This window comes from Orycteropus afer, unplaced genomic scaffold (assembly GCF_000298275.1).
Source record: "Orycteropus afer afer isolate SDZICR_OR568_19922 unplaced genomic scaffold, OryAfe1.0 scaffold00132, whole genome shotgun sequence".
Taxonomy (NCBI): domain Eukaryota; kingdom Metazoa; phylum Chordata; class Mammalia; order Tubulidentata; family Orycteropodidae; genus Orycteropus; species Orycteropus afer.
In genome coordinates this window covers 6,351,552-6,368,113 of record NW_006921719.1, presented here as the reverse complement: position 1 = coordinate 6,368,113, position 16,562 = coordinate 6,351,552, and the positions used below count along the sequence as shown (strand labels likewise).

Below are 16,562 nucleotides of genomic sequence, written 5' to 3'. Positions count from 1 at the left end.
ATCGCTAAGGAACTAGATAGCCTAACCTTCCTTCCGATCTATTCTAGATACTGGAGGAGAACACAAGATACGAATCAAGAGTCCTAGCCTCCCAGAGACGGAAGTCACTAATGGAGGTGTGTGGGTTTGTCAGCCACTGGATGAGGAGGGCCCATCATGGCTACTGCCAAAAAGAGGTGTCAGTCCTCCAGCTCCCTCCTACTGTATCTAGCCCAAGTTCCCAAGCAGTTTATGGTGCTCTCCCTTTCCTCAGTCCTCTTTGGCCTCTCCAGGCTGTGCTCCTTGGTGCTTCCTCGCCTTTGCACCCCCTGCTCCTTTGGTCTGAGGGACTTCTGGCTAAGGCAGGGGCAGAATCTGAGCTGCTTAGTCTGCAAAACCGGAGAGATGCAGGGAAGGAAGGGTGGCAGGAAGTAGGGGTACTAGGAACTCTTCGAAGAGGGTCTTTCTGTGTTTATATTTCAAGAACAGGGCACCCGTTCCTGCTCCAGGAGGCTGCCTCTGGACTTCCTCCCCGCCCCCTGGCGCTGGGAAGCAATAGGCGTGGAGTTCTTTGCACGTCGGTCTGTCGGTGTGTTGTTGGCTGAGGGAATGAATGAAAGGAACTGGTGGACTGCAGCTCCCGGCAAGGCACGCAAGGCGAGCGAGGCCTCTGTGGCTCGGCGCCCCCAAGCGTCTTGGCTGCCACTTTCGCCAGATCCAGACCGGGGGAGGGACAGCAGCAGGTGACGACTGCAGGGCCGCGGGGCTATAAATAGGGGCGCACGTCAGCCGCTGGCCTGAGCCGCGGGGCAGCAGGCAGGGGCCTGGAGGGCAGGGGCCGGTGGCGCCATGGGGTCGCGAAGGGCCCCGAACCGCGAGTGGGGCACGAGCGTAAGGTCTGGGGCGGGGTGCGACGGTGAGGACGACGGGCCTGTGTGGATCCCTAGCCCTGCCAGCCGCAGCTACCTGCTCAGTGTGCGGCCTGAGACCAGGTGAGTCGCTCCCGAGGGGCCAGGCCCGGTCGGGGTGGGGCGTCCTGCGGCTGAGGCCTTTAGCAAGGTCCTCAAGTGGGGACCCACGCACTGTCCTGAGGCGCCACCGGATCTCTGGAGGCCTGCACAGCTGACGCCCTCGAGCTCTCTGAGCCTGGAGGCTCAAGGCCTGGGGCCAGGACAGAATGGCCCTCATGGCCCCTAGGTTCCTCTACCCTTCATGGCCCTTGGGCCCAGACCTCTAGCAATAAGAGGCACAAAAGAGAAGAAAGGCTCTATTTTGGGGTGATTTCACAGGGTAAATCCCGAAGATCTGCCTTATCTCCCCTACCTTTCCCTCTGTGTACCCCTCACCCCACACTCTCTACTCCCTGCGCTGGGATTCCACAGTTAGTGATAAGGAAAGCCATAGTGGCTGAAATTCCTGAAGGCTGGAAGGGAGGGGGGGAGAGCACTCACCAGGGTGGGGATGTAACGGGAGCCAGAGAGGGGCTGCTTAGCCCAGCATAGTGGGGGATTCACCAAGAAGAAATAAATCTATGCAAGTAAGTTTCCTCCTCTGGGCCCAGGCCTTTGGTCTTCCCCAAGACCCTTATGGGAGCTGGGATGAAGTGCTAGTTTGCCTTGTCTGGAGATGTCCATGATTGAGAGCTCTGAGGGAGCCAATTGTCCTGTCCAATTTGGGAGAGTGGGGTGCCAAGGAAGGGGTCTAACTGATGCATCCTTCACTACTCTTCCAAGAGTTTAAGAAGGTGTGGTGGCTTTGTTTTACAAGCTAGGCTACCCAAAGACGCACACAGGACAGACAATAGAGAAGTGTACAGGCACTCAAAGGTACACAGACACACCCAGACATCAGTGTTGCCATGGAGATGGGCACTTCCTGCCCCCTCTGGGCAGCTCAGTTTTCCCTCTAACCCTGGAGCCTGTTTTCCCCAAGGAAATGTGAGGCTTTGGCTGTTAGAATAGTGGTTGTTTTCATCTCCTCAGAACTTGGCTTGCTCTAGATTATGTAGAAAACAGCCTCTCCTCTGAGAAGCTGTCTCTGGACCTCATGTCCTCTGTTTCTAAAACAGCTGAAAAACAGGCATCAAGGACATTCAGGAAAAGTCCTGGGCACTTCCTCGTGGATTGGCTGAGTCCTATTGACCTTGGAGTTGGAAAAGTTCAGATGTAACCGGAACCTGTTTCTGCATAAAACTCGTCAAATGGTGTCACATGTCTGAGGCAAGGCTGAGGGCTGGTGTTAGTGACTGAGTCAGATGCTACAAGGCCCCTGACTGCCAGTGAAGAATACCCCTTCCTTCTAACCATTGTCTCTGCGGAAAAACAAACAAAAAACTGGGATGAAATGTGGACATTTATTCCTGTCCTTAGTGATAATCATTCCTTTATGGGAACTTCATAGTCATCTCACACTTGTCTCAATGACTTGTCTGAGTTTTGCCTCCCAAGTGTGGTCTTTGTCAATACAAGAGGTGGAAGCAGGGATCTTCTTAGAGACAGAAACAATGGATGGAGGAAGGGAAGGGTGACTTGAGAACTGTCCAGAATGGGGAGGGGAGAATGTCTGGGTTAGAACAAAAGCTTTTGGGAGAGTAGAGATAGGGAGGCTGCCTGGCTGAGCAGTTGTGTGGTAGATGATTCTCGATTATACACCTGATGAACACAAAGTATTGTGCCAGCCTGAGAGCTAGAGGTGGAATAAAAGTGGCTGACTTAAGTCCCCGTTGGACTTAAATGTAGGAGAAAGATGGGGCAATCTGCTTCCATAAAAGGAAACCCTATGAGGTAGTTCTACTCTGTCCTCTAGGGTCACTATGAGTTGAAATTGATGTGATGGCAGTGGGTACAGGTTGGGACTTAAATGTGAATGTTCCTAAAAGGCAACTCTTTTCATCAAGCCTTTGAAGGGGGCAGGGCAGGGGCAGTCAGTGAGAGGGTTTTCTAGCCCAGGACTCCAGGCTGTGTTTTGTCTCTGCAAAGTTTTTTTTTTTTTCCCCCCTTCTTTTTTTACTGTTCCTACTAGCTGGCCACTGACCCCCACAGCTCCTGAGGCACAAGGAAAGCCAGATTCCTAGGAAAAGCTTCTGGCCAAAGAAGGGAGAATGCAAATGGGGCTGCATGTTGGGGAAGAGGTGGGGGCAACAGCTCCCAGTTCTCTAGCCAAACCTGCCCTTTACCTCGAAGGAGGCAACGATATAGACCGCTGTCCCTCAGAACAGCTCCACTGCTCATGGGGACAGGGAGAGACCCAAGAGACGAGAGAGAAAGAGGGTTCCTTGAGGAGATCCCTAACTATCCCCTGGTCTAGCCTCGTTAAGAGAACATCAGAGTTACTGTATTTTCAGGAGGCCATCCACATCCTAGGGTTCTGACTGAGAGGTGAACCTGTCTATATTCATACTTTGCTCTAACATTTTTCAGGTCTACCTCTATAATGTCTGTCATGGAACTCAGGCATCCTTCTGGTGGGCCCTTGTGAGGATGGGCTGACCCTGGGAGAAAGCTGATGGACAGCAGGAGCACTGGAAGCCTTGGCCCAGGATCCCAACCCTCAATTTCCACTCCCATTCTGGAGGAGTTTCTAGTCCATAATTGGCTCCAATACCCATTGGGGTGGGAGCTCTGGTAGCATAGTGCCTAAGGCACTTTACTGCTAACCAGAAGGCTGGTGGCTCAAACCTACCAGCTGCTCCTCAGAAGGAAGATGGGGCAATCTACTTCCATAGTGATACTGCCTTGGAAATCCAAGGAGGGGTCACTATGAGTTGGGTCCGACTCAACGGCACATAACAGCAACAACAACACCCATTGGGGTCAGAGGCCTGATAAGCATATAATCCTACCAGACTGTAGGCCCAGCCTCCTAGGTCACTAGCCTCTAGTGCTTCACTCCTATGGGAAGGGAAAGTACAGTGGGCTATGGTGGGTTAAAGAATTATTAACTTCTGAGTGACACTCAGAAGTTCCAGAAGTCCCTGTCCCTACATTTCTTGGAGGCCTTGGAACAGGTGGGTTCAGAGGAGCAGCAGAGCCTGTAATGTTCATTCCTATAGACACCTTTGTAACCTCTGCTGTTCTGCTTGGGTCAGGAAGGTCATGGGGTGGGTGGCATGGGGTGGGGTAGGGAGTGAGGTGTCACAGAAACTGATGCATCAGGTCAGGACTTCCCAAGGACCTTTAGGTCCTAGAATAAATGAAAGCCAGTAGAGGATAGGAGGGTCTCAGCTTCCATAGCCAGTCCTGGGCCTCCACCTCTATCCCAGGCCCACTGCTCTCCTTTATGTGCAGAGACCTTCCCTTCCTGGTCCTAAATTCCCATTCTGTAAAATAAAGGCAGTATTAGGAACTCTTTAAGGCCTTCCTGCCCCAGCACTTGATATCTCTGATTCTGATTTCCTCAGAGGCAGTAAATGGGGAACTCCCCCCCTCCCCTCACCCCACTTCCACCTAGGCTAGGTGGGAGCCCTAAACCTAGCCCTGGCCTAGTAAGCAGGGAACAGGCAGGTCCTGGCCTGTGTAACCAAGCATGAACCCCAGAGGAAAAGGATGATAAGGCTAGGGAGCAGAGCATCCCAACCAGAGAGCTGTGGGGAGGAGGTGTGGGGGGGGCAGGTCACTGTCTCAGCTCAGCCCTTTGTCTACTTTCAGGTAGAAGCTGTGAAATTGTCATTTTCCTTTCTAGATTAGAGAACTGACTTGCTTCCTCTCTTTCCCAGGAAAGAACTGGACATAACAAAGTAGAAATCTCAGTTCTAAGGAGAGAGGCTAAAGGAAGTTCATGGTCAGGAAAGGATGGAGTTGGCTGGTGTCTTGGACCCTTGGGAGGTTCTGCCCACAAAGCCTCCAGAGGGTTTTTTTTTTTTCCTGAGCAAAGGCAGCTGCACTCTTGCTCCCTTCTTCCATCTTTTCTGGAGCAGCAGCTCCCTCTGGGGGACAAGACCCTTCCTGTTTGAAGGATGTTTTTACCTCATATCTTTCCCATCCTCAGAAGGAAGGTTGGGCAATCTACTTCCGTAGAGATACTGCCTTGGAAACCCAAGGAGCAGTAGCTGTGAGTTGGATCGGACTCAATGGCAGTGAGTTTGATTTTTTTTTTAAATAAAACAGCCAGTACCCATTGTATGAATAGCTCGGTGGTGTAGTGCCTAAGGCATTTGACTGCTAACCTGAAGGCTGGCAGTTCAAATCCATCAGCCACTCCTCAGAAGGAAGATTGGGTAGTCTACTTCTGTAGTGGTACTGCCTCAGAAACCTAAGGAAGGGTCACTATCAGTCGAATCTGACTTGATGGCTGTGAGTTTGGTTTGGATTTGGTTTACCCACTGTATGCCTAGCACTGTGCTATCTACCAAAGCTATGAACGAGTTACGTTTGAAGGCTCTGTGGACAGGATATAGTTGACTAGAAGGAAGCAGGGAGGACAAAAGTGAAGAACCAGGACTAGGAGCAGACATGTTGATGCCAGTGCAGGGTCAGTCTGCAGTGGAACGTGAGTGTTGGGAAGTGGAGGGAGCCGCGGTTGTAATGATGGTGTGAGCAGATCAGAATGTGTCAAAGAGTTGAGACTCAGTATGGTAGACAGTGGGGTAATTGTAACATTTTGTTATGTGGCATGATGTGAGGGGTAAGGAGAAGGTGGTTAACAAATATGGAGCCACGAATGAGGAGCACACCAGCAGGAGAAGAGAGCAAAGGAGAAAGAAGGGCCAAGAATTGTTGACTGACTGGATTTGGAGGATGGCGGAGAGGGAGGAGACACGATGGCAGGTTTTGAGTTAGGGGTTTGGGAGAATGCAGGGGACTGTAGGGGAAGCCAGGTTTTTGGGAAGAGGATGAGTTTGGTTTTGTGGTTAGAAAGAGATGGATCCCAGAGCACTTTCTTATCGTTTGAGAGGTAGACCTGGAGTGCTATTTAGCAGGCTGGGATGCTGGTAAAGAAGGGAGTGCTTTTTTCAAGGTAGAGATGGCTGAAGGGAGAGAATATAGATAGGGTGGCCCTGAGATCTCACTAAGAAATTGGGGTCGAGGGCCCCACTGGTGATACTCGGTTTATAAAAGGTAGAGGGAGAGGTCAAAGTTTGCTCATCCCACAGGAGCTGGATCTCCACAAAAGGGCCATCCTGTGTGGGTCCTCACCCTCCAGTGGCCTACTTGTCTCAGCTAATGTCTGTTCCCAGCCTCCCCAGGGAGGAGGGATGATGGTGCCTCAAGGCAGAGGGCCTCTGTGCTGGTCTGATTGAGCTGGGGGCCTCCCAGCTCCTGCTGAATTAACCGCTTTGTTTTCTCCTCTTCTTCACTGTCCCAGCTGGTTTGCCTTGTGTGGCCTCCTTAACCGAACTTTAACATATTAATGGTGGGTGTTCTCCAAGCCACCTGTCTCCTTACTGGCCTGCCAGGGGATTTCCAGGATTGGGGCCTCTTCTCCCCCAAAAAGGCCCAGGGCTGAAGCTGGAGCTGCCCCCGGACTGGTGTGCTACAGGTTGGGGAAATGTTCCAGGCAGCTGTAAGCCCCATTCTTGGAGGCAGTGACCCAAGTACCTGGGGTATACCTTTCTCAACATGAAGCCCCAAGGGGCCTCCTTCCTGCCTAACCATTTTCCTGGACTCTGCTGCATTTAACCAGCTCTTGATTTCAGATACATTGGTGTCCGGTGGTGAGGCCACTTGCTAACTGGAGCAGGCCAACTAAGACAGCTGGGCCCTTTTAATAGAAAGGCCTCTGGGCCCCAGATGATGGCTGATTAATACTTTGCAACTGTTGTTGATTTCACCTCCTCCTCTCCTTGCTTTTCTGGCCTAATGATTCCATTTGCTGTTTTTGCTTAGCTTATCAAGCAACCGGTTGTCTCACCGCAGCTCTGGAAGGTAAATGCACATTGCATTACATTTCTTGGACTGCACTTCTTGGGTCTGGGCCTCTGGGTGACTGAGGGAACTGTGGATAATTGCTTGTGCACTAACCAATCTGCATGAGGTAAGGGGAGGGCTGGAGGGTGGGTGGGGAAGGCTGTGAGAGGGTACTCATGTGAGTATGAGTCTCACAGGGACCAGGGCTGATGTTTGCATGGACCATTTGGAAGGGGTGCAGGAACCCAGGAATAGATATGGTCAGGGGCTCCTGAGATGCCTGCAACAATCTCTGTGCCCCAGGGAGAGACACCATGGGAACAAAACTGGTCACATGATCCACTTCTCCCTAGCCTAGGTTTCCATGGTTTTTGTAACCACATATCCAGGTTTGACACCTTAGTGCCTATTGTCTAACAATGGCCACTACCTTTAAAAATATCTTTTTTTTTTCTTTTTTAATTTCCTAAGTTCTCCTTGAGTCTAGTCCGACTAGATAGCACATAACAACAACAACAAGTTCTCCTTTTACCAGCTCTTTTTCTGATTTTCCCTTTCCTTTTGTTCCTCCACACTCCAAACTGTGAACTTGATGAGGTCAGGCAACACCATGTTAACATGTTCCTGTACTAGCTGGATTTACCTTAGAGCCAGTGCAGAGTCTGAGCAGTCCCATCACTGAGGTATGCTGGCTAAGGATTTTCCTCTTACCTTCTGAGCTGGGACAGCTCTCTAACCCTGGCTGAACTGACTGTTATGATCGAAGTGGGAACATTTCCTGGCTACTTCCCACCACTTGGGCCTCATCCCAGACTCTGGTAGGTTTGGGGAGAGTTGGCTACAGTTACTTTATACAAAGAATTCTGAGTAGCTAACAGGTTTGTGGGTAGCTAATGGTGTCTACAGATGTTGTCAGCACTCACCAAGTATATGGTCATTTGATAAGGGAGAGCACTGGGAAACCTCTGTTCTGCAATGGGGGATTGGAGGGCACTCATAGTCTGAAGAAGGTGGAAGAGAGGTTGTACACAACTGATTCAAAGCAGAGTATGCTAAGTGCTGAAAGGAGAGGACTTGGAGTTTTACTTAAAACAAGCTAACTAACCAAACTTAAGGACAAAGTTAGGTTCCTTTGAACACCATGAAAATCAAGAATTCTGGTGTTCTTTGGAGACATATGATTAGGCTGTGATATTCTTATAAGGTCACAGAGTTGGCAGGACTTGGAAGTGTTAGGGTGGGACGAGACCATTTCCAGATGTGTAGACTTCCTGGCTTTCCAGGGAACTGGAAGCAACATACTCAGAGGCCATCCTACATCTCCATGGTTTGGAGGATGGGACAGGAAGCTTGTGGCCACTAGAAGCTGTGTGACATTCAGTGGAATATGACAGCATATGCAGTGACTTTCCCTGTCCCCTCAAATGCATCTCAAACCCATTCCACTGGAGAGCTTTTATTTTGTCATATCTCAGCAGTTACTTATGATTTTCAAACTTAAATTTTTTTTTTTTTTTTGTAATAGAGCTTTGGATCTACTGTTCTTTCCCGTTCAAAAAGAGTAATGGAATACAATTTATTGAATTTTTAGCACTTACCTTTGCAAATTTTCTTGAAGTATAGTTCTCATGTTTTCTGACTTACCCAGAAGCTGAAATGGATTTCTTAGATTTGCCTAAACAGCTTCATCCCAAAGAGCCTAAGGTGAATATTGGATTCGGGGTCATGTTCATGGGTGAGGTAAGATTCCAATTATGTAGGGAGGATATAACTAGGGATGTTTTGAATTAGCTGTAGAATCATAGAAGTCAGATTCCTTTTAGCATGGCAGCTTCCTCTAGAAACTGTTGGTTGAGATTTGGTATTCACCAAAGTTAGAAATTGCTGTTAGTACGATAGTAGCAAGAGTATTTTTCAATTTTACTTCCTGAGTGTTCAAGGAGTTGATAGCTTATGTCCTGAGCCTATGACCCTCTATTTCTGAGTGGCTTAAGAGGGAAAGGAAAGGGAGTTCAATGAACAGATGAGTCCTGTGTGAGAGTATTGCAGAGTTTTATGGAAGTCTAACTGCAGACCCAACTCAAGTATTCAAGTATGTGGGGCTGGAATCCCCTTTCTGCATAGTCCGTGTTGGGGAGGGCTCCTGTCACCTCCTAAATTCCTATGGAGAAACCAAGGCTCAGCCCTCATCAGCCTTATTTGATTCTACACACTTCCTGGGATGCAACCTTTCTCCTCAAACTCAAGTCCATAAATTGAATGTGGAACCCCACCACCACCACCACCACCAAAGTGTGTAGGTTGTAAGCCCTGTTTGCTTGAGCTCCTACAAATTCTCACTCTGCCTTCTGATGAAGAGGTCATGGACAGATATGCATTGCCCTTGGGTGACTACCCCTTCCAACAAGGCACCGAGAAAAGCAGCTTTCTCACCACAATTGCTCCTGCTTCTCTTCACTTTGCCCCTTCACAGTCCTTCCTGCTGCTCACGTCAGGTGTGTGTGTGGGGAGGGGGAGCAGGGTTGACCACAGACTGTGCACCACACAACCTGGCTATGTGGTTGTGCTTCAGAATGCCTGGTAATGCACCTGTGTCTCTGCTGGACCATGAAAGGGTTTGGCATGATGGTTTGTTTCCTGTGCCCAGGAAGGAGAGGACTGTAAGCCCTGAGCATTCCTGGTGAGTTTGTGCTGGGCTCTGAATTTGGGGAGATGTCTATAGTTCCCTATGTCACAAGGGAACTAAACATCCTGGCTTTTGCAGGGTGGACCTGTTTGTGGTTTAGCAACTGGTTGGTTCTGGAGCTGCCAATTGTGTATTCCCTGTAGTATGTGGTACCCAAGAATGGAGCAGGGGAGCTATGCCTGGCTTTCCACTGCAGGTCCAGAGCCTGTTGGGGTCGGAGTTCATTTGAGTCTCTCTTTTCTGATACCCAGGAGCTCTGGTGGTGCAGTGGCTAAAGCACTTGGCTACAGACTGAAAGGTTGGTGGTTTGAAACCACCCGTGGCTCTGTGGGAGAAAGATGTGGCAGTCTGCTTCCATAAAGATTTACAGCCTTGGAAACCCTATGGGGCAGTTTTATACTGTCCTGTAGGGTCACTATGAGTCAGAATTGACTCAATGGCAGTGAGTTTGGATTTTTGGGTTTCTGATACCCCTAGGAATTAGAGTCAATCTTTGGGTCTAGGCTCCTATCATTGGCTGATTTGTTTTTTGTCCACTTTGCGTCTGTGCTCACAAATGCAGAAGTTTTCCTTCTGAGCCCAAGTTCCAGGAGAGGTCCCTGAGCTCCAAGGACTTGTGTATCCTTGAGAATTGGCCAGCCTTTCCCTCTGTGGCATGAATGGAGGCTCTGCTGTGCTGGGGGCTCCATCCCTGAGGCTTGATATATCCATGTGTATGTTTTCCTCATGCACGAACTTTTCTGGAGATGAAAGGTAGAGGGTGAAGCAAGGTCCCTAGTGGGATGTGGTGGGGACACCTGATCTGAGGACTGGCATGCTTAGGAGCTTGGCCTGTGGTCAACAGCCTGCCTATTGTAATGGCCTGGGCCAGGATTCCATTCAGCCCCTGGGCACCATCCCTGCCCTTGACCTGGCCAAAAGGCCCAGACACTCTTGAGGAAAGAGTTGCCCAGGTGCTGTGGCCATGGCCATGGCATGATGGATGACACTGCATAGGTAGAGAGTTAAGCTGCCTTGGACAGTGCCGGACTATGGTATATTTTGGGAAAGGGCTGCTCTGAATAGCTCTTTGCCTTTCCTAGGAGCACCTTCTGCTCCATCATTGCTCAGCTAACAGAGGAGACCCAGCCGCTATTCGAGACCACGCTCAAGTCCCGGGCTGTGTCCGAGGACAGCGACGTCAGGTTCACCTGCATCGTTACAGGTAATGAGGCCGTTTGTGTGCCCCATGCCAGGGCCTCTGCACAGAGCAGAGTCCAAAGAGGCTGTGGAAACTGGCATGGTGTGGGAGTTGGCTGTGTGTATAAAACTATGCAAGTTGACGTTTGCTTTCTTAACTTTTTCCCCAGTTTATTCTCCCTACGTGGGCTGGGTCCCTTTCTCCTCCTATTCTGGGACATGAACACACCCTGTTCTTCAAAGCCTGCCCTCACTAAATGTTTCTCACTCTCAGGTATATATACATGTCTGATGAATCTTAGTCCCAAGGATAAAAGTTCTCAAACTGAACGACAGCTTTGAGGCCATCTCCCTGAATGGCTCATTTTATAAGTGAGTAGTTTGAGGCTTGGGAGACCAAAGCCTGAGAAGTAGTAAAGCGTGGTGATTATGAGAACAGACTCTAGCTGGACTGCCTGGTATGGAATCCTGGCTCATCCCCTTTCCAATGATATGATATTAAGTTGCATAATCTCTTTGTCTCTCAATTGCCTCATCTGTAAACTGGGGATACAAATAGCACTCATTTCATAGGGTTTTTGTGAGGATTCCTTGGAGTGATATTCCTTGGAGGTAGAGTAATAGAAGGATGAGAGTGCTGGGAAGCTGGCTCCATGTATTGTTCTTTCCCCAGACTTCCAAGCAGAGGTTCCTATACCAACCTGATCTGCTTTGGGCACCATGGGCACCTGCTCTCCCAGCTCTGCAACCATAAGGTCAAGGGGTCCAGCTCAAGGTTCCCACCAAGAGCCTGTTCCTTCTGTAAATCAAGGACATAGGATCAGAAACTTCTAGGTGGCTTCCAGTTATGATATTCCCTGATTCTGGAGAACTTATCTGCCCCAACCAGCTAAACAGCTTGTCTGGGTATTGTGTTCCCATGGGTGGTTTTTACCTTTATCCAGAACCCTCTGAGCTCCAGGCTGAGAACTCTCTGTTCTGGGAGCCACAGAGACATGCATGCATCCCTCACCTTTGTACAGCATATTACATCTTGCAAAGTTCATCTGTTTCCATTGTCATTGAATTCTTACAACAACCCTATGAAGTAAGTGCTATTATTAGTTAAATTTTACAGAGAAGGAAACTAGGAGGAGTTAGATGACTTGCCAATGTCCACAAAGTCGGTAAGGAGGAGATAACGACTTTTCCTCTCTGTGGCATCTGGCACTGCTACATTTCCTACATTATTGTGGTACTAACAATTTCTAGAAAAACCTAGCTCTTTCAGAACTTGATGCTTTTACATATGCTGTATTTTTTTAAATCTAGAAAGAAGACCTTAAATTATACTAAAAAGCATATATCAAAATACAGCAGTTTGTCACTTTCCTTAATTTGTCTTTCTAGAAGCAACCATTTTCAACTTTTAGCCAATTTCTTCTGGGGTGTATTCATTTCCATAATGTTAAGTTATATGTGAATTCTGCTAACTTTTTTCTTTTTAATTTCACACTTTTTTTTTTTTTTTTTTAATTGTGATTTGGGTGAAAGTTTACAGAGCAAATTCACTTTCCATACAGCAGTTCACATGAATTCTGCTAACTTTTGAGTCTTCAATTTTATTTTTCTCTAGTGGCAGAATTATGGATGGATTACTATTTTACAAAATTTTTTATTATGATTTGGGTGAAAGTTTAGAGAGCAAATTCATTTTCTATACAGCAGTTCATCCACTTTTGTCTCATGACATTGACTGCAATTCCCCACATTGTAACAGCTCTCTTCCCACTTCTTCCCTGTAGTCACCTCTTCCCTGTGGCCTTCCTTCCCAGGCACTCCTACCCCACCAAGCTGTCTCCCTGTGAAAACACTGCCCTTCTATTGTCCCACGATTGATTGCTCCAAGAAGTGTATCTCCAATTACCAAACTGACTGCCATCAAGTTGTTTCTGACTCATAGCAACCCCCATTGGGTTTCTGAGACTGTAAATCTTTATGGAAGTAGATTGCCCAATCTTCCTTCTGTGGAGCAGCTGGTGGGATTGAACCACTGACTTTCTGGTTAACAATCAAGTGCCTTATCCACTAAGCCACTAGAGCTCCTTAGGAGTGTATCTACCTGATGTAAGTGTTCACCCATATGTCAATCTATTGTTTGGCTGGAAGCCACAGGAGTGAGTTCAGTTCCAGACCTGAAGGGTATCTAGGGGCCACAGTCTCAGAGGTCTTAACAGGCTCTATCAGCCTTGAGTCTTCAATTTTAGATATTCTCCATTGTCGTCTTCTTATGGTAAATAAGGAATTAGCTCTCTTATATCATCATTTTCTCTGCCTTCCCTTACTCACCCTCTCAACATAGTTACATCATAATTTTGCTTAAATTAATATTTATTGTTTATTATCTTATGCCTATGCCGATATTGAGGAGCTCTGGTGACGTAGTGCCTAAGGCATTTGACTGCCAACCAGAAGGTTGGCGGTTCAAACCCACCAGCTACTCCTCGGAAGGAAGGTTGGGCAATCTACTTCTGTAGAGATATCACCTCAGAAACCCAAGGAGGGGTTGCTATGAGTCAGATCCGACTCAACAACAGTATGTTTGGTTTTTTTTGGTTTATGCCAATATTGTTTATAACTGACCATTATAGTATAGTATGATTATATTTATTTCTTTTTTTCTGTTTTTCCTAAAGTTAACACTTATATTTTTCATTTATGTTGCATGATGCCTAAGGCATTTGACTGCTAACAAGAAGGCTGGTGGTTCAAACCCACCAGCCACTCCTTGGAAGGAAGATTGGGCAATCTACATCTATAGTGATACTGCCTCGGAAACCCAAGGAGGGGTCGCTATGGGTGGATCTGACTTGATGGCAGTGAGTTTGGTTTTTTAGTTTTTGATTGGTAATTTGTATTATACTTTCTAATAGTCTTCTAATACAGTTTTCCACATGATCCGTGTTATCAATAATCTACCAGTGATGTTCCTTGGTGACATCCCTCTTGGAGATCTCTGTTCTTCTTCCATATGAACTGATGGCCCTTTAGGCCTGATTGACAGCTGCTATCTTGGGTTTTCCCTTTGCCTTTCCTCTGGGTTTGATTCTGTTTCTTAGATCTGATGTTTTTATCTTTCTTGGTTTACTCCCTGGCTTCATAGAAAGACATCCTTTAGTAGTTGCATCAGGTCCTAAAGTTGGTACAACAGTAGGGGACATTGTGGTGACAACTCTTGACCAATCTCTCCTTCGAGTCATTCTGCTCCAGTATTACTGAATGTCTGATGCACAGTTGTCATCCTTTATTATCATCCTGTAGATTCCCTTTACTTCTCTCCTGTGATGAATTTCCTGGGTTATTTTTTCACATTTCTCTCTATTTGGGTTTACATTCTTGTTTTGGTAGCTTCCTAAAAGAGTGCACAGGAACTCAAATTAGACTCCTTGTGTCTAAAAATGTCCTTCTTGATGGAGAGTTTGGCTAGGTATAGAATTTTAAGTTAATTTTTCTCCAGAATTGTAACGACTTTTGTTGCTCCTTTGTCTTCTTGCTTCCAGTGTTGCTGTTGAAAGTGGGAAGACAAGTGACCAGTTTTTTTCTCTCTGGAAGCTTGTAAGATCTCCTATTTGTCCCCAGTGTTCTGATACTTCATAACGATTTATCTTTTTATCGTTGTAAAAATATGTAACATGTTTGTCAGTTCAACATAATAATTTATCTTAATATGGATGTCTTTTCATGCTGTGACATACTTGTATATTTTCAATCTGGAAATGGCTGTCCTTTCATTCTAGGAAATGGGGGATTATTTTCATGTTGATTCCTTCCTCTCATTTTCTGTTCTTTCTTTCTGGAACTCTTTTTATTTTGATATATACTCCCCTGGACTGGTTTTTAATTTTCTTATTCTTTCATCTCTTTGTCTTTTTACTTGACTTTCTGGGAGGTTGCTTCAATTTTATCTTTCAACTCATCTATTGATTTTTTTTTCAATTTTAAAGAGCTTTTTTTTTTGGTCATTTTCTGTTGTATCCTGCTCTTTTCATGAATGTAATATCTTCTCTTAGCTCTCTGAGTCTATTAAAGGTAGTTTTCAAAAAGTTCCTTTTCCTTTAGGAAACACAAAATAGTTTGTATTTCCTACAATTTACTTTTTAATTCCTTTTTGTCCTTAATCCTCTACTTAAAGGCTTTCTGTAGACATCTAGAAATTCTTGGCTGTCAGATAATGGTTAAGAGTGGGAGACAAAGGATGATTGGAAGTTCTGAGTAAGTAGGAGGGTCCAGAAAAGTTGGGTCTTTCCTATAGGGTGATTTGGGTGACTACTGTTGGGAACTGCCAAAATAAGTTACTTTGCTTTCTTCCTCTTGTATAGCTAGATTCCCTAGTGAATGCTCTTCTAGTACCTTGCCTGAAAGACAAAGGTTTTTGGGGAGCTACCCAGATTAGAGAATTGGATTGGGCTGCCTGCATAATGCATTTATTTTATATGTATTATTATTACACTTTTTTTGTTTTCCATAGAGTAGTTTTGCCCTCACCTGTACTGGCTTATTTGTAATCCAAAATTTTGCCTTTGGAAAAATAAACTTCACCTTTGATTGAAGTAGGGAAGGAGCAGACACTCAATGGCATGGAGTGAATGAGGGAATCAAGGGATCTAATTTCTCCTCAAACAACTTTTAACCAGTCCTCCTTCACTTTGCTCCCAGTTTCAAAGATACCTGATTTCCAGCTGTTACGCTTTTTGGGAATTTTCTGGTATTAAAAGGGTCATTCTCTGTTTTTCCCACTGCTAGTTTAGGGTTAACTTTCCTTAGGTCTGCTAAGTCAGTTTCCACTTGTCTGTCTGCTTCCCAGCTTTCAAAATTTTGTTGTTCCTATTGCTCTCCTTGCCTGTTCTCCCCATCTTCATCGTCTTATATCTTCATAAAATAAGTCCAGTTAGTATATAGTGTAGTGGGTTTTAGGGAGGGAGTGAAAATAGATGGCATGTTTATTCTGTTTTTTTTTATCTAGAATCCTGTTCCTTCTTTGTCTGGCAAAGTGCTTCCCATTCTTTCTTTTTTTTTTATTTTTACTTTATTATTTTTTAAATTATGATTTGGGTGAAAATTTACAGAGCAAATTCACTTTCCATACAGAAGTTCACATACACTTTGTCTCATGACATTGACTACAATTTATCGCAACAGCTTCCCTCCCACATCCTCCTGATACTTACCTCTTCCCTGTGTCCATCCCTCCATGCACTCCTGCCCTCTGAGCTGTCTCCCTGTGCATAAAGAGCCCTTCTTTCTCCCATGATTGTTCTCTCCAAGGAGTGTATCTACCTCAGGTAAATGTTTAACTCATATGCCTGTCTTTTGTTTGCCTGGAAGCCACAGGTGTGGGTTCAATTCTAGACCTGAAGGGCAGCTAGGGACCATAGTCTCAGTGGTTCCACCAGGCTCTATCAGACCAGCAAACCTGGTCCCCCCCTTTTTTTTTTCCAAATGATTTTGAGTTTTGTTCCACATCGTTCTCCCTTTTTATCCAGGATCTCCTACACAGCTCCCCCTCCAAGTGGTTGACAATGGTAGCCGGGCACCATCTAGTTCTTCTGGTCTCATAGTTGTATAGGCTGAGGATCTCAAGGTGTACCAGTTGCAAGGACTAATTGTTTCCACGAATCTTTGGTTTTCTTCATTCTTCTTTGCTGTGGATGAGGAGAGACCTATTGTTGCATCTAGATGGCTGCTTGTAAGCTTTTAAGATCCCAGTCGCTACTCACCAAAGTAGGAGGTGGAATGATGTTTTGTGTTAGTATGTTATGCCAATTGAGCTTGATGTCCCCTGCAAGTATGGTCCCAAGCCCACAGGTTCAACTACTTGGTCCCTCTGGGTAGCT

At 46.4% G+C, this 16,562-nt stretch overlaps 1 protein-coding gene across 1 annotated transcript in view; it reads left to right on the top strand.

Moving 5' to 3' along the window:
• Nucleotides 1-698: 698 nt before the first annotated feature.
• The window catches only part of ALPK3 (alpha kinase 3), a 63,971-nt gene continuing 48,107 nt past the window's right edge, over nt 699-16,562 (top strand). The window contains exons 1-3 of the mRNA XM_007945175.2: nt 699-971; nt 6,804-6,842; nt 10,593-10,714. Coding sequence (XP_007943366.2) covers nt 829-971; nt 6,804-6,842; nt 10,593-10,714 — 304 coding nt within the window. The 5' untranslated portion in view covers nt 699-828. The remainder of the gene's footprint in view (nt 972-6,803; nt 6,843-10,592; nt 10,715-16,562) is intronic.